Here is a 25,371-nt window from a genome sequence, read left to right on the forward strand (position 1 = left end):
CCCCATGGGGATGTCACCTTGTGAGGCATCATCACACCAATGAGCATCATCACTGTATAGGGCCATGGTCACCCCATGGGGATGTCACCTTGTGAGGCATCATCACACCAATGAGCATCATCGCTGTATAGGGCCATGGTCACCCCATGGGGATGTCACCCTGTGAGGCATCATCACACCAATGAGCATCATCACTGTATAGGGCCATGGTCACCCCATGGGGATGTCACTCTGGGAGGCATCATCACACCAATGAGCATCATCACTGTATAGGGCCATGGTCACCCCATGGGGATGTCACTCTGGGAGGCATCATCACACCAATGAGCATCATCACTGTATAGACATGGTCACCCCATGGGGATGTCACCCTGTGAGGCATCATCACACCGAGGAGCAGCATCACTGTATGGGGCATTGTCAACCTGCAAGCCATTGTCACCCTATAGGACCTCAACAACCCGTAGGGCATCACTACCCCACATGGAATCAGCACCCAACAGGGCACTGCCACCATCAGGGCACCGTCACCCCCATGTGCCAACCAACCTTGTGCTTGCTGCCACCCGCTCCACTCCTGCCTGCTCTGCCTGCTTGGGGCCATGGGCATCTGCTCCTCCTGCCTGCTTGGGGACCGCATTGCTTCGGGCTGCTCTGCCTGCCTGGGGACAGGAACCTCATCTGCTCCTCCTGCCTGCTTGGGGACATGGGCATCCTCTGGCTCCATGGGGACATGGGCACCCTCGGGCTCCATGGGGACATGGGCACCCTCTGCCTTTTTGGGGACATGGGCACCCTCTGGCTCCATGGGGACGTGGGCATCCTCTGGCTCCATGGGGACATGGGCATCCTCTGGCTCCATGGGGACATGGGCATCCTCTGGCTCCATGGGGACATGGGCACCCTCTGGCTCCATGGGGACGTGGGCATCCTCTGGCTCCATGGGGACGTGGGCATCCTCTGGCTCCATGGGGACATGGGCACCCTCTGGCTCCATGGGGACGTGGGCATCCTCTGGCTCCATGGGGACGTGGGCATCCTCTGGCTCCATGGGGACGTGGGCATCCTCGGGCTCCATGGGGACGTGGGCATCCTCTGGCTCCATGGGGACATGGGCATCCTCTGGCTCCATGGGGACATGGGCACCCTCTGGCTCTATGGGGACATGGGCACCCTCTGGCTCCATGGGGACATGGGCATCCTCGGGCTCCATGGGGACATGGGCATCCTCTGGCTCCATGGGGACGTGGGCACCCTCTGGCTCCATGGGGACAGGCTCCCCTCTGCCTGCCTGTTGACGTGTCCCTTTCCCTGGGGACACCATCCTTCCTTCCCTGCCTGCCTGGGGGCACTGTCCCTGCTCCCATCCCCGCACGGCAGACACGTGCCCACCCATGGGTGCCCGAGGGTACCTCGGCATCCCTGAGCCCTTCCATCGCTCACCGCCATCCCCTGCTGTGCCTCAGCCCCCTGGGGAGGGCTCAGCACCGCGGGGGCTCAGCCCCATCACCGCGCAGCTGGGGGGTCCCTGGCCCCAGGGTGCTCCTTGTCCCATGGCTCCACTGTGCCCCATGTCAGCGGTGAACACCAGAGCCGATGGGTGCCCATCGCCACCACCCGGCACCCATCGTGTTGGGTCCAAGGGCGGCGTGCACGGCGCCGCCGCGGCTGCTGCTGCTGCTGGTGGTGGTGGTGGTGGTGATGGGGCTGTTGCTTGGCGGCAGCTGGCGGGGCCGGTGGGCGATGAGGAGCCGGCATCGCCGCGGCGGGAAGGGCCGGAGGAGCCGGCGACGCTCCCGGCCCGCGCCAGCAACGTCCAGCTGGAGGGGTACCTCGGGCGCAAGCACGACCTGGAGGCAGCCACCAAGCGGGCGTCCAACCGGTAGGGATGGTGGTGGTGGGGATGGGGATGGTGGTGATGATGTTGATGATGGTGATGATGGTGATGATGATGGTGATGATGATGGTGATGGTGACAATGGTGATGATGATGATGGTGATGGTGTTGATGGTGACGATGATGATGATGGTGATGATGTTGATGATGGTGATGATGATGGTGATGATGATGGTGATGGTGATGATGGTGATGATGATGATGGTGATGGTGTTGATGGTGACGATGATGATGATGGTGATGATGGTGATGATGGTGATGGTGCTGATGATGGTGATGGTGTTGATGGTGATGGTGTTGATGTTGATGATGTTGATGATGGTGATGGTGGTGATAGTGTTGATGATGGTGATGATGATGATGATGGTGTTGATGGTGACGATGATGATGATGTTGATGATGGTGATGATGGTGATGGTGCTGATGATGGTGATGGTGTTGATGGTGATGGTGTTGATGTTGATGATGTTGATGATGGTGATGGTGGTGATGGTGTTGATGATGGTGATGATGATGATGGTGATGGTGGCGATGGTGTTGATGATGATGATGATGGTGATGATGATGATGGTGATGATGGTGATGGTGTTGATGATGATGATGATGGTGATGATGGCGATGGTGTTGATAATGGTGATGATGATGTTGGTGATGGTGTTTATGGTGATGATGATGATGGTGATGGTGTTGATGATGGTGATGGTGTTGATGGTGATGATGATGATGATGGTGATGATGGTGATGATGTTGATGATGGTGATGGTGTTGATGATGGTGATGATGACGACGATGGTGTTGATGATGGTGATGATGATGGTGGTGATGGTGTTTATGGTGATGATGATGATGGTGATGGTGTTGATGATGGTGATGATGTTGATGGTGATGATGATGGTGATGGTGGTGATGGTGATGATGATGGTGATGGTGGTGATGGCGTTGATGATGGCGATGGTGTTGATGGTGACGATGATGGTGATGGTGGTGATGATGGTGTTGATGATGGTGCTGATGATGGTGATGATGGCGATGGTGTTGATGATGATGATGATGGTGTTGATGGCGTTGATGGCAATGGCGGTGACGGAGCGCCGTGGCGCAGGTCCTGGAACACGCGGTACTGCGTGCTGCGGGGGGGCAGCTCGCCTTCTTCAAGGATGCCAAGAGCCGGGCGCTGGGGCTGCCCTGCCACGGCGAGGAGCCCCTGGGGCTGCAGGACGCCTCCTGCCAGGTGGCCGCCGGCTACAAGAAGAAGAAGCACGTCTTCAAGCTCAGGTACAGCCCGGGTGCTGTGGGGTGGGATGCAGGGGGTGCTATGGGGTGTATGGGATGGTACGGGGTGGTATGGGGTGGTATGGGTTGCTATGGGACGTTATGGGGTGCTATGGGCTGTTATGATGTGTTATGGAGTGCTATGGGGTGGTATGGGGTCGTATGGGTGGTACAGGGTGGTACAGGGTGGTATGGGGTGTATGGGATGGTATAGGGTGGTATGGGTTGCTATGGGACGTTATGGGGTGCTATGGGGTGGTATGGGGTCATATGGGTGGTATGGGGTGGAATGGGGTGTACGGGGTGGTATGGGGTGTATGGGATGGTATGGGGTGGTATGGGGTGGTATGGGTTACTATGGGATACTATGGGATGTTATGGGGTTGTATGGGGTTTTATGGGGTGGTATGGGTTGCTATGGGATGGTATGGGGTGGTATGGGTTGCTATGGGATGTTATGGGGTGGTATGGGGTGTTATGGGGTGGTATGGGGTGCTATGGGGCAGTACAGGGTGGTATGGGATGGTACGGGGTGCTATGGCATGGTATGGGGTGTTATGGGGCGGTATTGGGTGGTATGGGGTGCTATGGGGTGTTACGGGGTGATATGAGGTGAAATGGAGTGTTGTGGTATGGAGCGCTATGGGGTGTTATGGGGTGTTATGGGGTGTTATGGGGTGCTATGGGGTGTTATGGGGTGTTATAGGGTGCTATGGGATGTTATGGGGTGGTAAGGGCTGTTATGGGCTGTTACGGAGTGGTACAGGGTGTTAAGGGGTGCTCTGGGCTGTTCTGGGGTGCTGTGGGGTGGCACACACTGTGCTCTGTCCCCAGGCTCAGCAATGGCAGCGAGTGGCTCTTCCATGGCAAGGATGAGGTGAGGGGTACCCGGGGCACACGGGGTGCTCGGTGCTGAGCTGGGGCATGCAGAGGGGTCCGGTGGTGCCCAGGGGGATACAGGGGGGTGGTGGTACCCAGGGGACACTGGTGGTACCCAGGGGCCAAGGGGTAACCAGGGATGCCATCAGGATGTGGTGTGGGGCTGGTGGTACCCAGGGGCCATGGGGTAACCAAGGATGTCATCAGGACATGGTGTGGGGTTGGTGGTACCCAGGGGCCATGGGGAACCAAGGATGCCATCAGGCCACGGTGTGGGGCTGGTGGTACCCAGGGAACCATGGGGACCAAGGATGCCATCAGGATGTGGTGTGGGGCTGGTGGTACCCAGGGAACCATGGGGAACCAAGGATGCCATCAGGATGTGGTGTGGGGCTGGTGGTACCCAGGGAACCATGGGGAACCAAGGATGCCATCAGGATGTGGTGTGGGGCTGGTGGTACCCAGGGAACCATGGGGAACCAAGGATGCCATCAGGATGTGGTGTGGGGCTGGTGGTACCCAGGGGAACATGGGGTGGCCGGGGGTGCCATAAAGATGTGGAAGGGGCTGGTGATGCTTGGGAGGACACAGGTGGCTGGTGGTACCCAGGTGCCATGGGGTAACCAGGGATGTCATCAGGACATGGCGTGGGGCTGGTGGTACCCAGGTGCCATGGGGTAACCAAAGATGCCATCAGGACATGGTGTGGGGCTGGTGGTACCCAGGGAACCATGGGGGAACCAAGGATGCCGTCAGGATGCGGTGTGGGGCTGGTGGTACCCAGGGAACCATGGGGAACCAAGGATGCCATCAGGCCACGGTGTGGGGCTGGTGGTACCCAGGGAACCATGGGGAACCAAGGATGCCATCAGGATGTGGTGTGGGGCTGGTGGTACCCAGGGAACCATGGGGAACCAAGGATGCCATCAGGATGTGGTGTGGGGCTGGTGGTACCCAGGGAACCATGGGGAACCAAGGATGCCATCAGGATGCGGTGTGGGGCTGGTGGTACCCAGGGAACCATGGGGAACCAAGGATGCCGTCAGGATGCGGTGTGGGGCTGGTGGTACCCAGGGAACCATGGGGTAACCAAGGACGCCATCAGGATGTGGTGTGGGGCTGGTGGTACCCATGGGGTGTCTGTGGGAGCTGTGGGGCAGCCGGACCCCCCCCCCCTTTAACGCGGTGCCCGTGCCCCCAGGAGGAGCTGCAGGCCTGGCTGCAGGGGCTGAGCGCGGCCATCGGCGAGTGCCAGGGCTGGCGGGGCAAGGCTCAGAGCCTGCCCCCGGCCACGGCCCCCCCCGCGGGCCCCCTGCCCCGCAGGGACAAGGAGAAACGCTTCAGCTTCTTCCCCAAGAAGAAATGACCCCCCCCCATCCCGGGGGGGGGAACACGGACCCACACGCGTGTGATGGGGACACGCGTGGGCACGGACACGCGTGTGATGGGGACACGCGTGGGCACGGACACGCGTGTGATGGGGACACGCGCGTTATCCCTGCGGCCGCATCCCTGGGGACAGCCCAAGTGCTCCTGCAGCCCCGGCGCTCGGTGCACACGCGTGTGCGGGCTCCCTCCTTCCTCCATGTACAGCAGCACACGTGTGTGCGGGCTCCCTCCATGTACAGCAGCACACGCGTGTGCGGGCTCCCTCCATGTACAGCAGCACACGCGTGTGCGGGCTCCCTCCATGTACAGCAGCACACGCGTGTGCGGGCTCCCTCCATGTACAGCAGCACACGTGTGTGTGGGCTCCCCCCCTCCATGTACAGCAGCACACACGTGTGTGGGCTCCCTCCATGTACAGCAGCACATGTGTGTGTGGGCTCCCTCCATGTACAGCAGCACACGCGTGTGCGGGCTCCCTACATGTACAGCAGCACACGTGTGTGCGGGCTCCCTCCATGTACAGCAGCACACGCGTGTGCGGGCTCCCTACATGTACAGCAGCACACGCGTGTGCGGGCTCCCTCCATGTACAGCAGCACACGTGTGTGTGGGCTCCCTCCATGTACAGCAGCACACGTGTGTGTGGGCTCCCCCCCTCCATGTACAGCAGCACACGCGTGTGCGGGCTCCCTCCATGTACAGCAGCACACGCGTGTATACAGGCGTTTCCATCTCTCCTCCTCGACATGCTCGACGGCAGGCACACGCGTGTGCCCCCCACACCCCCCCCCATTGCACACGTGTCCCTGCATGCACACACGCGTGTCCCCGCATGCAGGAGCACCCACGGCCATGCCCCCCCCCCCCCCCCCCCCCAGCACCCACTTGGGGGGCTCCCATGGGTGCCCCCTCAAGCCATACCCCCCACACACACACACTGCATGGGTGCAGAGGGGGCACCCATGGGCACCAACCAAAGAGCATCGGCATGGGGGGCACCGCTCACCATCACCCCACCTCCCCGTGTCTTCTCCCCCCCCCCCCATTGGGGTATGGGGACCCCCCTCCCAGCACCCCGAGGGGATGGGGGTGACCAGAGAGGAACTTTTGGTTCAGATTTGGGTTTTTTTGTTGGATTTTTGATAATAAAGATGTGAAAGCGAGCGGGGGTGCAGCGCTGAGGGGGGGGATGGGGGACATGGGGTGACCCCACTCCCTGGGGGTCCTGCTTCCCCCAAGCAATCTGGGGGTCCATTGGCTGCCCCTTGTCCTTGCTGGGTTGGGGGTCCATGGGGTGCTCCTTCTCCTGGGTAACCTGGGGGTCCCTTTTTCCAGGTAGGTTGGGGGTCCATGGGGTGCCCCTGCTCCTGGGCAAGTCGGGGATCCATGGGGTACCCCCTTTTCCACATAGGTTGGAGGTCCATGGGGTCCCCCTTCTCCTGGGCAGGTTGGGGGTCCATAGGATGCTGTTTCCCCTAGGTGAGCTCAGGGTCCACGGGGTCCCCCTTCTCCTGGGCAGGCTGGGGTCCATGGGGTGTCCCTTCTTCCAGGTAGGATGGAGGTCCATAGGGCATCCCTTTTCCTTGCTGAGCTGCACCTCCATGGGGTCCCCCTTCTGCCACGTACGTTACAGGTCCATGGGGCTCCCCTGAGCATCCATTGCTGGGCGCCCCTTCCCTCCGGTCCACGTTTCTCCCCATCTCCCCTTTTCCTCCCCTTAGCTGGCGGCGTCGAGGCTCTGAAACTTCTGCCTTAGGTCCCTGACAAGGCCATGCCTGGGGGGCTGCGGGGCACCGGGGGGCTGTGATGCTCCATGGGGCTGAGATACTCCAGAGGGCTGTGAAGCTCCATGGGGCAGTGATGCTTCAGCAGGCTGTGATGCTCTATGGGTCTGAGATACTCCGGAGGGCTGTGCTGCTCCATGGGGCAGTGATGTTCCAGCAGGCTGTGATGCTCCGGAGGGCTGTGATGCTCCGTGGGGCTGAGATACTCCGGAGGGCAGTGATGCTCCAGGAGGCAGTGATGCTCCATGGGGCAGTGATGCTCCAGGATGCAGTGATGCTCCATGGGGCAGTGATGCTCCAGGAGGAGGTGATGCTCCATGGGGCAGTGATGCTCCAGGAGGAGGTGATGCTCCAGCAGGCTGTGCTGCTCCATGGGGCTGTGCTGCTCCATGGGGCTGTGCTGCTCCATGGGTCTGTGCTGCTCCATGGGGCTGTGCTGCTCCATGGGTCTGTGCTGCTCCATGGGTCTGTGCTGCTCCATGGGTCTGTGCTGCTCCATGGGTCTGTGCTGCTCCATGGGTCTGTGCTGCTCCATGGGTCTGTGCTGCTCCATGGGGCTGTGCTGCTCCATGGGTCTGTGCTGCTCCATGGGTCTGTGCTGCTCCATGGGGCTGTGCTGCTCCATGGGTCTGTGCTGCTCCATGGGGCTGTGCTGCTCCATGGGTCTGTGCTGATCCCGGGTTCCGAGCCGCTCCGTGGGGCTCAGCGCAGCGCCGCCGGTACTCCTGGGAGCCCTGGTACGCTTTACACCGCTCCACCACGGCCTTCAGGCAGATCTTCTCCCTGGTGGTGGGGGACCGGATCTGCACGTAGCTGTGGGGCTCGGCGTGGGGCGCCGGCCCCTTCTCCAGCACCAGCACCCGCTGCCCGGCCCCGAGCGCCGCCTCCGCCGCCACCCACAGGGCCCCACGGCCGCCGTGGGCGCTGGGTCCCTCCCCGGCTTCGGCGCTGCGGCTGCGGCCGCCGCCTCCGCGCTCCTTCGCTGCCGGGCGCCCGGCCCGGTCCGGCCCCTCCGGTGCGGAGCGGCTCCGGGTTACGGGCGGCGGCCGAGCGGCACCGAAGCGGGCGCGGAGCTCCCGCACGTCCGGCCAAGGGAAAGGCTCGGAGGAGCCGGCGCCGTCCGGGGACGGGGGCAGCGGGGAGCGGTGGGGCCCGCAGCGGCGGCTCTTGATGCGGAGGCTGTACTGCCGAGCCAGCCGGTACACCCTGGTGCCGGCCGGCCGGGCGGGGGGCACAGCCCCCGGGGCCAAGTCATCGTCCTCCAGGATGAGGAGCGGCTCCGGGGTCTGCATCCCACTCCTGGGGCTCTGCATCCCGCTCCTGGGGCTCTGCATCCCGCTCCTGGGGCTCTGGACCCCATGCTCAGGGCTCTGCATCCCGCTCTCGGGGGGCTGCATCCCGCTCCTGGGGCTCTGCATCCCGCTCCTGGGGCTCTGGACCCCATGCTCAGGGGTCTGCATCCCGCTCTCGGGGGGCTGCATCCTGTTCTCCAGCGTCTGCATCCCGCTCTCGGGGGGCTGCATCCCGCTCCTGGGGCTCTGGGTCCCATTCCTGGGGCTCTGGACCCCATGCTCAGGGGTCTGCATCCCGCTCCTGGGGTTCTGCATCCCGCTCCTGGGGTTCTGCATCCCGCTCCTGGGGCTCTGCATTCCGTTCTCAGGGGGCTGCATCCTGTTCTCCAGCGTCTGCATCCCACTCTCAGGGGGCCGCATCCCACTCCTGGGGCTCTGGGTCCCATTCCTGGGGCTCTGGACCCCATGCTCAGGGGTCTGCATCCCGCTCCTGGGGCTCTGCATCCCATTCCCGGGGCTCTGAATCCTGTTCTCCAGCATCTGCATCCCATTCCTGGGGTTCTGCATCCCATTCTTGGGGCTCTGGACCCCATGCTCAGGGGTCTGCATCCCGCTCTCAGGGGGCTGCATCCCATTCCTGTGGCTCTCGACCCCATGCTCGGGGCTCTGGATCCTGTTTTCATGGCTCTGGATCCTGTTCTCAGGGGTCTGGATCCCATTCCTGGGGGTCTGGATCCCATGCTCAGGGCTCTGGATCCTGTTCTCAGGGGTCTGGATCCCATTCCTGGGGGTCTGGATCCCATGCTCAGGGCTCTGGATCCTGTTCTCAGGGGTCTGGATCCCATTCCTGGGGGTCTGGATCCTGTTCTCCAGCGTCTGCATCCCATTTTTGGGGGTCTGGACCCCACGCTCAGGGCTCTGGATGCTGTTTTCATAGGTCTGGATCCTGTTCCCCAGCGTCTGCATCCCGTTCTTGGGGGTCTGGATCTCATTCCTGGGGCTCCGGACCCCACGCTCAGGGCTCTGCACCCTATTTTCAGGGCTCTGCCTCCCAGTCCTGGGGCTCTGGACCCCATTCTCGTGGCACAGCTCCCCCGGGCCCACCACGGCCCACAGCGGCACCGGATGCTTGGGGGCTCCGGGCTGCCGGGGGCAGCGGGAGGCTGTTGAAGCGGGACACGGAGCTCCTCACCAGCCCCTTGGGGATGAAGGACAGGCTCTCCCTGCGCCGGACGCTGAAGCCGCCGCCGTCGCGGTGCTCGGCGCTGCCGTAGTAAGCGCGGATCTTATCCAGGAGCAAACGGTCCCGGTTGGAGAGCAGCGAGGCCCGGCGGGCTCCGGGCAAGGGCTCTGGGGAAGGCACGGCCCTGGGGGAGCCCCCCCCGGGCTCCCCGCTTTCAACGGGGGGGGGTCCGCATCCATCCGGGCCGAGGCCGCTGCCGCCGGGGCTGCCCGGCCGCGCCAACGGCCCCTCCATGGCCACGCTGCTCCGCCGGGACAGGCTCCCTCCGCCTCCGAAGCGCTCGGCGATGATGCTGGCCTGGTCCAGCACCGAGGGCGGCAGGATGCTGCCCGGGCCCCCATCCTCCTCCTCCTCTTCCTCCTCCTCCTCTTCCTCGCTGCTCAGCACCTGCAAATCCTCTGCACCCCGCGGCGGCGCCGGGGTCCCCATCGAGGATGGGGCTTTGGGTGCCCCCGACACCTCGGGGTGGGGGGGCTCCCCGGCGCTGCCGGCCTGCCGAGGGGGCACGGGGTGGGTGCTGGGCCCATCGGGACCCCCGGCACGGGGCTGTGGGGCTGCACCCACCTTCTCGCGGCTCCCCGGGCCCCAGCTGCTGGGGCGCTTGGGTGGCTCCGGTACCGGTGGGTGCTCCCCGGCCTGGGGACAACAAATTGGGGGGGGGATCAGTCACAGCCAAACCATGGCTGAGGACCCCAGAGTGCGCTTGGGGTGCCCCAAGAGCGATGCAGGGCGCTCTGGAAGCGATGCTGGGTACCCCAGAAGTGATACAGGATGCTCCGCAGAGCAACGGGGGATGCTCCAGGAATGATGTGGGTGCCCTGGGAACAATATGGGTTGTCCTAGGACTGATGCTGGGTGCCCCAGGACTGATGTGGGGTGCCCAGGAGTGATGCTGAGTGCTACAGGGCTGATGCTGGGTGCCCTAGGAACAACATGGGGTGCCCCAGGAGTGATGCTGGGTGCTAAAGGGCTGACGCTGGGTGCCCTAGGAACAACATGGGGTGCCCCAGGAGTGATGCTGGGTGCTAAAGGGCTGACGCTGGGTGCCCTAGGAACAACATGGGGTGCCCCAGGAGTGTTGCTGGGTGCTACAGGGCTGATGTGGGGTGCCCCAGGACTGATGTGGGGTGCCCAGGAGTGATGTGGGGTGCCCTGGGAACAATATGAGGTGCCCCAGGACTGATGTGGGGTGCCCAGGATTGATGTTGGGTGCCCCAGGATTGATGTGGGGTGCCCAGGAGTGATGCTGGGTGCTACAGGGCTGATGCTGGGTGTCCCAGGACTGATGTGGGGTGCCCAGGAGTGATGCTGGGTGCTACAGGGCTGATGCTGGGTGCCCTAGGGACAATACGGGCTGCCCCAGGATTGATGTTGGGTGCCCCAGGATTGATGTTGGGAGCCCCAGGACTGATGCTGGGTGTCCCAGGACTGATGTGGGGTGCCCAGGAGTGATGCTGGGTGCTACAGTGCTGATGCTGGGTGCCCTAGGGACACCATGGGGTGCCCCAGGAGTGACATGGGGTGCTCTGGGAGTGATATGGGTGCCCTGTGGTACCGCTCCCAGTGGGTGCCCCCCCCCCCCTTGGGTTTTGCGGTACCTGCTCCTCATGGGGCTCCCCCAGCAGCTCCTGGGCCCCAGGCAGCTCCTCGGGACCGTCCCTGCCCACGTCCTCCTCTTCCTCCTGCTCCTCTTCCTCCTCCACCAGCCCCTCAGGCGCTGCCCAGGCCCGGGGGTGCTGGGGGGGCTCCCCCATTGCCAGCAGAGCCCCATCGCTGCCCGCGTGCTACCGGGGTTGGGGGGGGAGCACCGGGCTCAGCACCACGGCCCCGGTGCGCCAAGGCTGGGGGCACCGCGCACCCCAAGCACCCCCCACTGCAGCCTTACCTTGAGGCCTGCAAGAGAGAGCAAAGGGGAAGTTGGGGGGGGGGGGGGGGTTGGGGGGCAGGACCCAAAGAGCACCCCCTGCCCCACTGCCTGCACCCAGGGGTGCCGGCGCCCGGGCTGCTCACCTTGCGCACCCAGGTGCTGCAGGATCTGCTTGGCCGGCTCTGTGGGGAGAGGGGGGGCATGCAAAGGGGGGCCCCATGTCCCCCAGCAGCAGTCCCCCACCCCAAATCCCATCGGCATTCCAGCCCTGACCCCACTGGAACCCTACCCCATCCCAAACCTCAGTGGCATTCCATCCCATACACCATTGGATTCCACCTCATCCCAAATCCCATTGGCATTCCATCCCTAACCCCACTGGATCCCACCTCATCCCAAATCCCATCGGCATTCCATCCCTAACCCCACTGGATCCCACCTCATCCCAAATCCCATTGGCATTCCATCCCCAACCCCACTGGATCCCACCTCATCCCAAATCCCATTGACATCCCATCCCAAATACCATTGCATCCCAGCCCATCCCAAACCCCATTGGCATCTCAAACACAACCCAAATCCCACTGGCATCACCTCCCAAACCCCATTGGCACCCCCCCCCCCAAACCCCATTAGCACCCCACTCCATCCCCAACCCCATTGGCACCCTACCCCATCCCAAACCCCATTAGCACCCCACTCCATCCCCAACCCCATTGGCACCCTACCCCATCCCAAACCCCATTAGCACCCCACTCCATCCCCAACCCCATTGGCATCCCTACCCCATCCCAAACCCCATTAGCACCCCAATCCATCCCCAACCCCATTGGCACCCTACCCCATCCCAAACCTCATTAGCACCCCACTCCATCCCCAGCCCCATTGGCACCCTACCCCATCCCAAACCCCATTAGCACCCCACTCCATCCCCAATCCCATTGGCACCCTACCCCACCCCAAACCCCATTAGCACCCCACTCCATCCCCAACCCCATTGGCACCCTACCCCATCCCAAACCCCATTAGCACCCCACTCCATCCCCAACCCCATTGGCACCCTACCCCATCCCAAACCCCATTAGCACCCCACTCCATCCCCATTGCCATTTGCATACCATCCTTCCCCAAACCCCATTAGCACCCCACTCCATCCCCAACGCCATTGGCATCCCATCCCACCCCAAACCCCATTAGCACCCCACTCCATCCCCAACCCCATTGGCATCCCATCCCACCCCAAACCCCATTAGCACCCCACTCCATCCCCAACCCCATTGGCATCCCATCCCACCCCAAACCCCATTAGCACCCCACTCCATCCCCAATCCCATTGGCATCCCATCCCACCCCAAACCCCATTAGCACCCCACTCCATCCCCAACCCCATTGGCATCCCATCCCACCCCAAACCCCATTAGCACCCCACTCCATCCCCAACCCCATTGGCATCCCATCCCACCCCAAACCCCATTAGCACCCCACTCCATCCCCAATCCCATTGGCACCCTACCCCACCCCAAACCCCATTAGCACCCCACTCCATCCCCAACCCCATTGGCATCCCATCCCACCCCAAACCCCATTAGCACCCCACTCCATCCCCAACCCCATTGGCATCCCATCCCATCCCAAACCCCATTAGCACCCCACTCCATCCCCAACCCCATTGGCATCCCATCCCACCCCAAACCCCATTAGCACCCCACTCCATCCCCAACCCCATTGGCATCCCATCCCACCCCAAACCCCATTAGCACCCCACTCCATCCCCAACCCCATTGGCATCCCATCCCACCCCAAACCCCATTAGCACCCCACTCCGTCCCCAACCCCATTGGCATCCCATCCCACCCCAAACCCCATTAGCACCCCACTCCATCCCACCCCAAACCCCATTAGCACCCCACTCCATCCCCAACCCCATTGGCATCCCATCCCCACCCCAAACCCCATTAGCACCCCACTCCATCCCCAACCCCATTGGCATCCCATCCCACCCCAAACCCCATTAGCACCCCACTCCATCCCCAACCCCATTGGCATCCCATCCCACCCCAAACCCCATTAGCACTCCACTCCATCCCCATCCCCATTGGCATCCCATCCGAAACCCCATTAGCACCCCACTCCGTCCCCAATCCCATTGGCATCCCATCCCACCCCAAACCCCATTAACACCCCACTCCATCCCCAACCCCATTGGCATCCCATCCCATCCCATCCCATCCCATCCCACCCCATCCCACCCCAAACCCCACCGCCACCCCAACCACCCCGCTCCCAGCCGCATCCGCACCCGACTGCCTGCGCCCCATGTGCCCCTGCGTGTGCTCCGGTGGCACCTCGCTGTGGTCCTGGCGCTGGAAGGGCTCTGTGGGGACCGGGACACCCCCATCGGCGCTGGCACCCCGTGGGTGTCGCCGTGAGCCACGGCTCAGGGATGGGGACGATGGGGCTGTGGGGCTCACCCGACTGGCGCCGGCCCTGGCGCGGCTCGGCCACGGGCTCCTCCAGGGGCTGGCAGGACCAGCTCTTCTTGAGGCGCTCGGGGCTGCAGCGGGGCAGGCGAGGGGGGTCTGTGGGGACAGGGGGTGACAAAGGGGGGGACAGAGGAGGGCAGGGAGGGGAGCGCGGGGCGTGGGTGGCACTCACAGAACAGATCCATCTCCAGGATGGCTTCTTTAGCCTGGGGAGGAGGGAGATGGGGAGAGATGCATGGGGTGAGGATGGAGAGAGGGGGTGAGGTGGGGTGAGGATGGAGAGAGGATGGAGAGAGGGGGTGAGGTGGGGTGAGGGGGTGAGGATGGAGAGAGATGGGGAGAGATGCATGGGGTGAGGATGGAGAGAGGGGGTGAGGTGGAGTGAGGTGGGGTGAGGAGGTGAGGATGGGGTGAGGATGGAGAGAGGGGGTGAGGTGGGGTGAGGATGGAGAGAGGGGGTGAGGATGGATGGGGTGAGGATGGAGAGAGGGGGTGAGGTGGGGTGAGGGGGTGAGGATGGGGAGAGATGGAGAGAGGGGGAGAGGATGGAGAGAGGGGGTGAGGATGGAGAGATGGGGTGAGGATGGGGAGAGAGGGGGTGAGGTGGGGTGAGGGGGTGAGGATGGAGAGAGATGGGGTGAGGGGGTGAGGATGGGGTGAGGTGGGGAGAGGGTGGAGAGAGGAGGAATGACAATGGAGAGTGATGGGGTGAGGATGGGGTGAAGACGGGGTGAAGACGGGGTGAAGATGGGGTGAAGATGGGGTGAGGATGGGGTGAAGATGGGGTGAAGATGGGGTGAAGATGGGGTGAAGATGGGGTGAGGATGGGGTGAGGATGGGGTGAAGATGGGGTGAAGATGGGGTGAGGATGGGGTGAAGATGGGGTGAAGATGGGGTGAGGATGGGGTGAGGATGGGGTGAGGATGGGGTGAAGATGGGGTGAAGAGGGGGTGAGGATGGGGTGAAGACGGGGAGAAGATGGGGTGAAGATGGGGTGAAGATGGGGTGAGATGGGGTGAGGATGGGGTGAAGATGGGGTGAGGATGGGGACAAGATGGGGTGAGGATGGGGTGAGGATGGGGTCAGGATGGGGGGAAGATGGGGGGAAGATGGGGGGAAGATGGGGGGAGGATGGGGGGAAGATGGGGGGAGGATGGGGGGAAGATGGGGGGAAGATGGGGGGAAGATGGGGTGAATGGGGGGAGGATGGGGTGAAGATGAAGAGTGATGGGGTGAAGATGGGGTGAAGATGCAGTGAGGATGGGGTGAAGATGGGGTGAAGATGCAGTGAAGATGGGGTGAAGACGGGGTGAGGATGGGGTGAAGACGGGGTGAGGATGCGGTGAGGATGGGGAGAAGATGGGGTGAGGATGGGGTGAGGATGCGGTGAGGATGGGGTGAGGATGGGGTGAAGATGGGGTGAGGATGGGGTGAAGATGGGGTGAAGATGGGGTGAAGATGGGGTGAGGATGGGGGGAAGATGGGGTGAGGATGCGGTGAGGATGGGGTGAGGATGGGGTGAAGATGGGGTGAGGATGGGGTGAACCCACCCCACTGCCCCGTGGGCACCACAGCCTGGGGAGCGTCCCCTTCCCCTCACCTTCTGCGGGATGATGGCGTGGTGGTTCTCCAGGATGAGCCGCTTGATGTGATGGGTCCACAGCCGCTTCTCCTCCACGCTCTTGGCCTGGGGAGGACGAGGAGGACGGAGGGGGGGCACAGAGGGTGGGCATGGGGGTCCCCAGGGGGTCCCTGCCCCACGGCCGGCGCGCACCCACCTGCAGGCAGTGCTGCTGCTTGATGTGCTTGTAGTGCGCCAGGCTGAAGCAGAGCGAGTCCCGGGTGCTCTCGATCAGCATCAGCGAGGAGCACTGCGGGGGAGGCCCTCAGAGACCCAGCTCAGCACCCACCACACACCCCCATCCCCGTGCCCTCTGGGCTCCCCATCCCCCAGCACCCATCCTGGTCCCCACCACCCGATTAGACCCCAGCACCCCCAGCGTTCCCTAACTCCCCCTGGGACCCCAGCCCCAGCACCCATCCTGGTTCCCCAGCACACCTTGGGGTCCCCATTGCCAGCACCCACCGGTCACCCCCGTCCCAGCACCCATCCCAATCCCCTATCCCCAGCACCCCTTAGGTTCTCCATCCCCAGCACCCATCAGTCCCCCCCATCCCAGCACCCATCCCAATCCCCCATCCCCATCACCCCCTAGGTTCTTCATCCCCAGCACCCACTAGCCCCCCATCCAAGCACCCACCAGTCCCCCCCATCCCAGCACCCATCAGTCCCCCCCATCCCCGCACCCACCAGTACCCCCCCATCCCAGCACCCATCCCAATCCCCCATCCCCATCACTCCCTAGGTTCTCCATCCCCAGCACCCATCAGTCCCCCCCATCCCAGCACCCATCCAATCCCCCATCCCCATCACCCCCTAGGTTCTTCATCCCCAGCACCCACTAGCCCCCCATCCAAGCACCCACCAGTCCCCCCCATCCCAGCACCCATCAGTCCCCCCATCCCCGCACCCATCAGTCCTCCCCATCCCAGCACCCACCCTGGTTCCCCCCCATCCCAGCACCCATCCAATCCCCCATCCCCATCACCCCCTAGGTTCTTCATCCCCAGCACCCACTAGCCCCCCATCCAAGCACCCACCAGTCCCCCCCATCCCAGCATCCATCAGTCCTCCCCATCCCAGCACCCACCCTGGTTCCCCCCCATCCCAGCACCCATCCCAATCCCCCATCCCCATCACCCCCTAGGTTTGCCATCCCCAGCCCCCACCAATCCCCCCCATCCCCGCCCCCATCCCAATCCCCCATCCCCATCCCCCCCTAGCTTCTCCATCCCCAACACCCCCCAGCCCCCCCCCGCTCCCCCCCTCCCGTTATCCCCCCCCCACTGCCCCACGGCTCCCCCCCATGCCCCCTCCGGCGCTCACCGGGATGTGGCTCTTGTAGCCGTAGTGGTCACCGCGGCGCTTGGTGATGAGCAGGGTCTTGTCGAAGAGGAACACGGCGCGCTCGTGGCGCGCGCGCTGCACCCGGAACGTGCCCTCCAGCACCAGCTCCCCGTAACTGGTCAGGTCCGGCCCCTTCCAGCCCAGCAGCAGGGACTGGATCTCCTGCGGGGGTCCCATTGGCATCACCGGCGCCGCGGGGCCGCGCGCCCCGGTGCCGCCGGTCCCCACCTGCTGCCGGATGGCGTGCTCGTGCTTGCGCTTCATGTCGTTGATGTACCAGGCCACGCAGGTCATGGTGTCGATGGCCTCCAGCACCAGGTCGTAGTCGTCACCGGATTTGTGCTCGAAGTGCTTGGCGATCTCCTGCCGGCACAGCACGCGGCGTTGGAGGCGTGCGTGGTGCCGGGGCGGGGGGCACCGCAGCAGCTGGCTCGGCCGTGCCGGGAGCCCATGCTCCTGCCACGTCCCTGTGCCATGCCAGGGCTATGGAGTGCGCTGGGTGCCCGGGGGGTGGCTGTGTCCTGCTGGGTGCTTGGGCCGGGCCGTGCATCCATGCCATACATCCATGCCATGCCATGCACCCACACCACGCCAGCTCTCCATACCATGCACCCATGCGTGTCATGCACCCACACCAAGCCAGCTCTTCATACCATGCACCCATGCCATGCCATGCACCCACACCACGCCAGCTCTCCATACCATGCACCCATGCGTGCCATGCACCCACACCAAGCCAACTCTCCATACCATGCACCCATGCGTGCCATGCACCCACACCAAGCCAACTCTCCATACCATGCACCCATGCGTGCCATGCACCCACACCACGTCAGCTCTCCATACCATGCACCCAAGCCATGCCATGCACCCACACCACGCCAGCTCTCCATACCATGCACCCACACCACGCCAGCTCTTCATGCCATGCACCCATGCCATGCCATGCACCCATGCCACACTGTTGCCCGTGCCACGCTGTGTGCCCATGCCATGTCCCCGTGCCACACTGCTGCCCATGCAATGCCATGGCCCCATGCCATGTCCCTGTGCCACACTGCTGCCCATACCATGCTGTGTGCCCATGCCATATCCTCATGTCACACTGCAGCCCATGCCATGCCATGTCCCCATGCCATGTCACCGTGCCATGTAACTCATGGCACACTGATGCCCGTGCCATGCTGTGTGCCTGTGCCATGCACCCATGCCATGTCCCCGTGCCACACTGCTGCCCACGCAACGCCATGTCCCTATGCCACAATGGTGCCAGTGCCACACTGCTGCCCATGCCATGCCATGTCCCCATGCAATGCCATGTCCCCATGCCATGCCGTGCCCCCATGCCATGTCCCCATGCCGCACTGCTGCCCATACCATGCCATGCCCCCCTGCCATGCTGTGTGCCTGTGCCATGTCCCCATGCCATGTCCCTGTGCCACACTGGTGCCCATGCCATTCCATATCCCCATACCATATCCCCATGCGACACTGGTGCCCCCATGCCATGTCCCCATGCCATATCCCCATACCATATCCCTATGCGACACTGGTGCCCATGCAATGCCGTGTCCCCATGCCATGTCCCCATGCCATGCCATGTCCCCATGCCATGTCCCCGTGCCACACTGGTGCCCATGCCATTCCATATCCCCACACCATATCCCCATGCGACACTGGTGCCCATGCAATGCCGTGTCCCCATTCCATATCCCCATACCATATCCCCATGTGACACTGGTGCCCATGCAATGCCATATCCCCATACCACATCCCCATGCGACACTGGTGCCCATGCAATGCCGTGTCCCCATGCTATGTCCCCATGCAATGCCATGTCCCCATGCCATGTCCCCATGCAGTGCCATGTCCCCATGCAGTGCCATGTCCCCATGCCATGTCCCCATGCAGTGCCATGTCCCCATGCAGTGCCATGTCCCCATGCAATGCCATGTCCCCATGCCATGTCCCCATGCAATGCCATGTCCCCATGCCATGTCCCCATGCAGTGCCATGTCGCCATGCAATGCCATGTCCCCATGCAATGCCATGTCCCCATGCAGTGCCATGTCCCCATGCAGTGCCATGTCGCCATGCAATGCCATGTCCCCATGCAATGCCATGTCCCCATGCAGTGCCATGTCCCCATGCCATGCTGTGTGCCCGTGCCGCAGCGGTGCCGGCACCACCTCACCTGCAGCAGGAGGTGGTACTTGAGGATCCTCTGGACGGGCTTGAGCAGGAAGGCGCCGAGGGGCAGCGCGTGGCGCAGCCGCTCCTGGCACTCGCGCAGCAACCGCGCCTGCGCCTTGCTCCGCATGCACTCGGCCAGCGCCGCCACCGAGCTGCGGGCGAGGAAGCGGGCTCAGCCCCTGCCCGGCCCCTGCCCGCCCCAGCCCCGCACTCACCTGGGGTAGTTATTGCAGTACTGGGTGTAGATGGAGAACTCCTGGCTCTGCGGGCAACGGCAGCGCCGTGAGAGCTCGCCGCGGCCCCGGTGCCCCCCAGCCCTTCATGGTGCTCGGCACCGCGCATCCCAACAAACACCCCCCAAAACCTTACCCGGGTGACGAAGCAAACGGCCACGGCCACCGGGTCGCTGGCGCAGCTCTCCAGGTCCTGCAGCAGGGCGCTGGGGGCACAGCGGGCACGGGATGGGGTGGGATGAGGGGAGCTCGAAGCTCCTCCGGCGCCAACTCCGACCCCTTCCACCGGAGCAGCTTGCTCCAAGCCCCTGTGTCCAACCTGGCCTTGAGCCCTGCCAGGGATGGGGCAGCCACAGCTTCTCTGGGCACCCTCACGGTGATGAATTCCTGCCTTACATCCAACCGGGATCCCCCCTGCTCCAGTCTGAACCCATCACCCCTTGTCCCATCGCTCCCGTCCCTGATGCAGAGCCCGTCCCCAGCATCCCCATAGCCCCCTCCAGACACTGGGGGCTGCTCTGAGCTCCCCACGCACCTCCTCTTCCCCGATGCTCTCAGCCTAGCTAACAGCAGACCCCCCCCTCCTGTCCCATCCACACCATGGGGTGGCCCCATGTGTGTGCCCCCGTTCCCCCCCCACAACCAGCACCCACCTGCTGAGCTCGTAGATGTCCTCGATGTTCCCAAAGAGCGCGCTGACCTGCTCCGGCCGCAGCACCGCCTCCTCGGCGTCGATGATCTTCCCCAGGTAACCCTAATGGACAGCACAGTGGCACCACCGGTGCTACCAGCCAGCCCCCCCCCAACCCATAGCCCCATCCATGGGGTGCCCCCCCCCCCGATGCCAGCACCCACCTCCACGATGCTGCGCAGGTCGCGGGCATAGGTCCGCTCCGACTCCACGATCTCCAGCACCACGCGGCCCAGGTAACTGGGCTCAGCACCAGGGCCACCAAACGGTGCCAGTCCCGGCCACGCCGCCGGCGCAGCGTTGTTGTTGCTGTTGTGCTCCCCCTCGGCCCACGGCTCGGCCCCGCTCCCGCTTGGATGCTCCATGGCGCAGCCGGGATGCGGCGCCGCGCTCAGGGCAGGGCAGGCGGGCACCGGCATTCCGGCATCCCCCGGCACCGGTGGGGGTCTGGGGGGGGAGAGCGGAGTGGTTATGGGGTGCGGAGACACCCCGGGCTCTGGGCAGTGCTTCAGGTGAAGGGGGGGGTCACTGCACCATAAAGAGCCCTTGGGTTGACCTGATGGCTGAGGCCTCCAGGCTGAGCACCAGCACCCCCAAACCCCCAAATTCCTCAGTTATGGATCAAGCAAGGCAGGATAGAACCCACCCGTGGCCGGGCCAAGGCCTCCCACCCACTGTAGCACTGAGATTTGGGGGTGTCATCCCCCCCCAACCTTACCCCAGTGCCAGATCACGCATCCCAGGACGTGGGGACCGTGCTCCCGAAGGACACAGCACCACAGTGGGCCCAATGCCACGGCCACACCAAGCCCCCACCCCACGGCCCAGCGCCGGGGCCGTGCGTCAGCACCGCGCCCACGGGACACCTTCCCGGTGAGCTCAGCACCGGCTCGCCCTTCCGGACCACCGCGTGCCACCGGGATCCTCCTGCGGCACCGCAACCGCTCGGTGCCACCGGGGCTGCGGCACCCAAACCCCGTCCATTGCCTGCAACGGGCTTGGTGGCCAAGGGGACAGTGTGTGACCAGCGCGGGTGGCCTTGGGGACGGTGACCTTCAGCCGGGCCACGTGCCGGTGCCGGGGCGGACCGAGCCCCCCGGCACTGGGGGTGCCAGCACCGAACCGGTCAGGCCGGTTCCCGCCAGCGCCTCCCCATCGCGCCGCATGGCCGCCAGCCCGCCGCCGCCCTCCCCATGGCTTCCCTGTGCGAGCCCCCAAAACGCCACCGCGGTGACCCCCAAGTGGGGCCCAGCACTAAAACCCCATTGCGGTGACCCCCAAGTGGGACCCAGCACCAAAACCCCACCGTGGTGACCCCCAAGTGGGGCCCAGCACTAAAACCCCATTGCGGTGACCCCCAAGTGGGGCCCAGCACTAAAACCCCATTGCGGTGACCCCCAAGTGGGACCCAGCACCAAAACCCCACCGTGGTGACCCCCAAGTGGGGCCCAGCACTAAAACCCCACCACAGTGACCCCCAAGTGGGGCCCAGCACTAAAACCCCATTGCGGTGACCCCCAAGTGGGACCCAGCACCAAAACCCCACCGTGGTGACCCCCAAGTGGGGCCCAGCACTAAAACCCCATTGCGGTGACCCCCAAGTGGGACCCAGCACCAAAACCCCACCGTGGTGACCCCCAAGTGGGGCCCAGCACTAAAACCCCATTGCGGTGACCCCCAAGTGGGACCCAGCACCAAAACATCACCGTGGTGACCCCCAAGTGGGGCCTAGCACTAAAACCCCATTGCGCTGACCCCCAAGTGGGGCCCAGCACCAAAACCCCACCGCGGTGACCCACAAGTGGGGCCCAGCACCAAAACCCCACTGCGGTGACCCCCAAGTGGGACCCAGCACTAAAACCCCACCGCAGTGACCCCCAAGTGGGGCCCAGCACCAAAACCCCACTGTGGTGACCCCCAAGTGGGGCCCAGCACCGTAACAACCCCTTGTGCTGCAGTCGCAGCTCCCCAAACGCTGGTTCTGCCATGGGGCACCCCCTCAGCACCACGGGGCTGTGGGATTCGGGGAGCAGCACCCCTCAAACCCCAAATCCTTCTGCTTTGCCCCATGGCCGCCTTGAGCAGGGGGACCAAGCCCCACAGGCACTGGGGGCACCGGACCTGCAGCATCACCCCATAGAGCGACCCCCATCACCCCCTACGCTGGGGGACAGGAAGGGCACTGGGGGGGGTGGCCCGTACCCGCTATGGGGGGGACGACACTGATGCTCCCCCCACGTGATGGGATTTGCAGCCACCGCATCCCGCCCCCGACGGCCACCCCCGGCTGCCCTAATCCGCTCGGGATTACAGCACCGGCCCCACGTCACCAGCACCGCGGCCGCTCCGGTGGGGATTAGCCCTGACCTTCAACCCCCAGCCCCATCGCAGGGCACAAGGACCCCCCCCCCCCCTTCCCCTTGGGGTGCCGAGCTGGATGCGACCCCTGGGTGCCGCCCCAACGGGGGGCTCCCGGTCAGCTCCCCAAAACGGAGCCGTTCCCAAAGCGGGGAAACCGAGGCAGGCGCCGGGGCCGTTCGGGCCGTGGGGAGCGGGGATCATCCCCGCCGGGCGCATTCCAACGGGGAACGTGGGGCACAAGGCACGGCCCCCCCCCCGCCCCGGGCCGAGGCCAGCCCTGGCAGAGCCATATAAGGGCAGGCGGTGCCCCGTTTCCAGGCGTTTTCCAAGGATCCCAGCGTTCCCTGGGAACGGGCAGGGTCCCTGCGGGCTCCGGCGCAGCTGCCGCGGCTCGGCGCGCCCGGCGCTCCCGGCCCCGGCTGGCACCGAGGGCACCGGCTGCTGCTGGCACCGCTGCCCGGAGCGCCCACGGGGCCCCGACGTGGCCAACGGGCACCCAGCGCCATAGGAGGATGGGGGTGGGCCTGGGGTGTCCCGTGTGTTCCCGTCCCCCCCCCCCCAGCCCCATGGGTGCGTGGTCGTAGGGCTCCCAGGAGCCGCTGTCCGCCGGGACCCACAGCTCTGCCCCACGGCTCACCAGGAGCCCCCACCCCGTCCAGGACCCAACGCTCCTGCCCCGCTGCGATTCAAGGCCTTGGGCATCCCGGAACCCACAGCTCCCGTCGCGTGGGGACCCACAGCTTCTGCCCCACTGAGGCACACAGCAGCGGCCCCAGCGGCGCACACAGCACCGGGCCCCACGGCTCCTTCCCGCACGGACCCACGGCAATACAACAGCTCCTTCCCGCCACAACGGGACCCACGGATCCGGTTCCACCGGGGTGCGATGGATCCCACCCCACCGGCACCCCCGGCACCGATGGGTCCCGCTCCACCGGGACCCCCGGCACCGATGGGTTCCGCTCCACCGGCACCGGGACCGACACCGACGCCTCCCTCCCCAGCGGGACCCCGTGTCCCGGGGCCGGACTCACCGCGCTCCGCCGCCGCCGCCCCGGCCCGTCCGTGCCCGCAGGAAGCGGCGGGAGAGCCCCGGGGGCGGGGACTGCGGCCGCCCCGCCCGGGCTGCCCCGTGAACGGGGAACGACCGGTACGGGCCCGCTATGGGGCCAGTACAGCCCCAGTACAGCCCCGGTACAGCTCCGGTACAGCTCCGGTACAGCCCCAGTACAGCTCCGGTACAGCTCCGGTACAGCCCCAGTACAGCTCCGGTACAGCTCCGGTACAGCCTCAGTACAGCCCCGGTACAGGCCCCGTGCGGTGCCGGGTGCCGTCGGGGCATTGGTCCTGGTAGGGTCCCACTACGGTACCAGTGTGATGCTGGGCACGGTCCCACTATGGCACCAGTGTGATGCTGGGCACGGTCCCACTATGGTACCAGTGTGATGCTGGGCACGGTCCCACTACGGTACCAGTGTGATGCTGGGCACGGTCCCACTACGGTACCAGTGTGATGCTGGGCACGGTCCCACTATGGTACCAGTGTGATGCTGGGCACGGTCCCACTATGGTACCAGTGTGATGCTGGGCATGGTCCCACTATGGCACCAGTGTGATGCTGGGCACGGTCCCACTATGGTACCAGTGTGATGCTGGGCACGGTCCCACTACGGTACCAGTGTGATGCTGGGCACGGTCCCACTATGGTACCAGTGTGATGCTGGGCATGGTCCCACTATGGCACCAGTGTGATGCTGGGCACGGTCCCACTATGGTACCAGTGTGATGCTGGGCATGGTCCCACTATGGCACCAGTGTGATGCTGGGCACGGTCCCACTATGGTACCAGTGTGATGCCCAGCATGGTCCCACTATGGTACCAGCGTGATGCTGGGCATGGTCCCAGTATGGTCCCAGTATGGTGCCGGGCACAGTCCCACTATGGTACCAGTGTGATGCTGGGCACGGTCCCAGTATGGTACCAGTGTAGTCCCAGGATGGTGCCGGGCACGGTCCCAGTACGGTGTTGGGCATGGTCCCGGTATGGTCCCAGTACGGTGTTGGGCATGGTCCAGGCACTGTCCTGATATCAACCCAGTACGGAGCTGTTTCTGTCCCAGTGTGGTGCTGGGATGATCCCGATAGGTTCCCAGTCCCCTCCCAGTGTTCCCAATGCGGTGCTGGGCACATTCCCAGTGTGGTCCCGGCACAGTCCTGGGGTGCCCTGAGTGCGATGCGTGGGGACCCACCGGGGCACCCCGTGGGGTTCTACCAGTGCCAGCAGCCATGGGGCAGACGTGGGGCACCGCAAGTGAGCCCCACACCCCCAGCACCCTCTGTCCCAGGTCTGATCCCAGCTCCATCCCCATCCCCGTGTCCCCATCACGACACGGGAGCCCCAAAACCTGGGTACCACCTCGTCCCCATGGGCCCCACAGCGGCCCCTTCCAGACACCCCCAAACTCCCCCCTTTCCCAGACACCCTATTCCCTCTCCCCACATCCCTCCTCCCGTACCCATTCCCCCCATATCCTTCCCCAACCCACACCATCCCCTCTCCATAGACCCCTCCCCATATCCCCCTAAATCCCCTTTCCACAGACCCCCCCAACCTCCCTCCGCTTTCCCTCTCCCCACATCCCCATTCCCCCTCCCACACCCCCCATATCCCCCCATATCCCCCCATATCCCCCCCATACCCCCCCAAATTCCCCTTTCCCTTTCCCATACCCCCCCCAATCCCACCTCCTCCATCCCGCCCGCCCGCTAGGGGGCGCCCCCACACTGCCCCCCCTCCTCCCTTCCCGTGAGGCCCCGCG

The 25,371-nt window shown here is 64.4% G+C and overlaps 2 protein-coding genes across 2 annotated transcripts; one reads left to right on the forward strand and one right to left on the reverse strand.

Moving 5' to 3' along the window:
* The first annotated feature begins 1,571 nt into the window (after positions 1-1,571).
* On the forward strand, positions 1,572-5,428 carry LOC130604668 (spectrin beta chain, non-erythrocytic 1-like). The gene is given in 5 exon segments (XM_057419390.1): positions 1,572-1,882; positions 3,000-3,028; positions 3,031-3,172; positions 4,004-4,046; positions 5,250-5,428. Coding segments are annotated over 5 exon segments (690 nt in total). The 3' UTR covers positions 5,415-5,428.
* Positions 5,429-7,154: 1,726 nt separating this feature from the next.
* On the reverse strand, positions 7,155-20,625 carry PLEKHG3 (pleckstrin homology and RhoGEF domain containing G3). Its single transcript, XM_057419394.1, is given in 21 exon segments — positions 7,155-7,270; positions 7,919-8,510; positions 9,204-9,422; positions 9,543-9,660; positions 9,662-10,248; positions 10,321-10,392; positions 11,355-11,540; positions 11,642-11,649; positions 11,767-11,805; positions 13,923-13,997; positions 14,095-14,202; positions 14,279-14,312; positions 15,707-15,793; positions 15,885-15,977; positions 17,054-17,236; positions 17,303-17,437; positions 19,269-19,419; positions 19,483-19,529; positions 19,637-19,706; positions 20,154-20,254; positions 20,356-20,625. Coding segments are annotated over 21 exon segments (3,276 nt in total). The 5' UTR covers positions 20,611-20,625.
* Positions 20,626-25,371: the final 4,746 nt, after the last annotated feature.

The sequence above is a fragment of the Pezoporus wallicus genome, unplaced genomic scaffold, assembly GCF_028554395.1.
Source record: "Pezoporus wallicus isolate ANWC-B61680 ecotype Strahan unplaced genomic scaffold, APGP_CSIRO_Pwel_v1 contig_11336, whole genome shotgun sequence".
Taxonomy (NCBI): Eukaryota; Metazoa; Chordata; class Aves; order Psittaciformes; family Psittacidae; genus Pezoporus; species Pezoporus wallicus.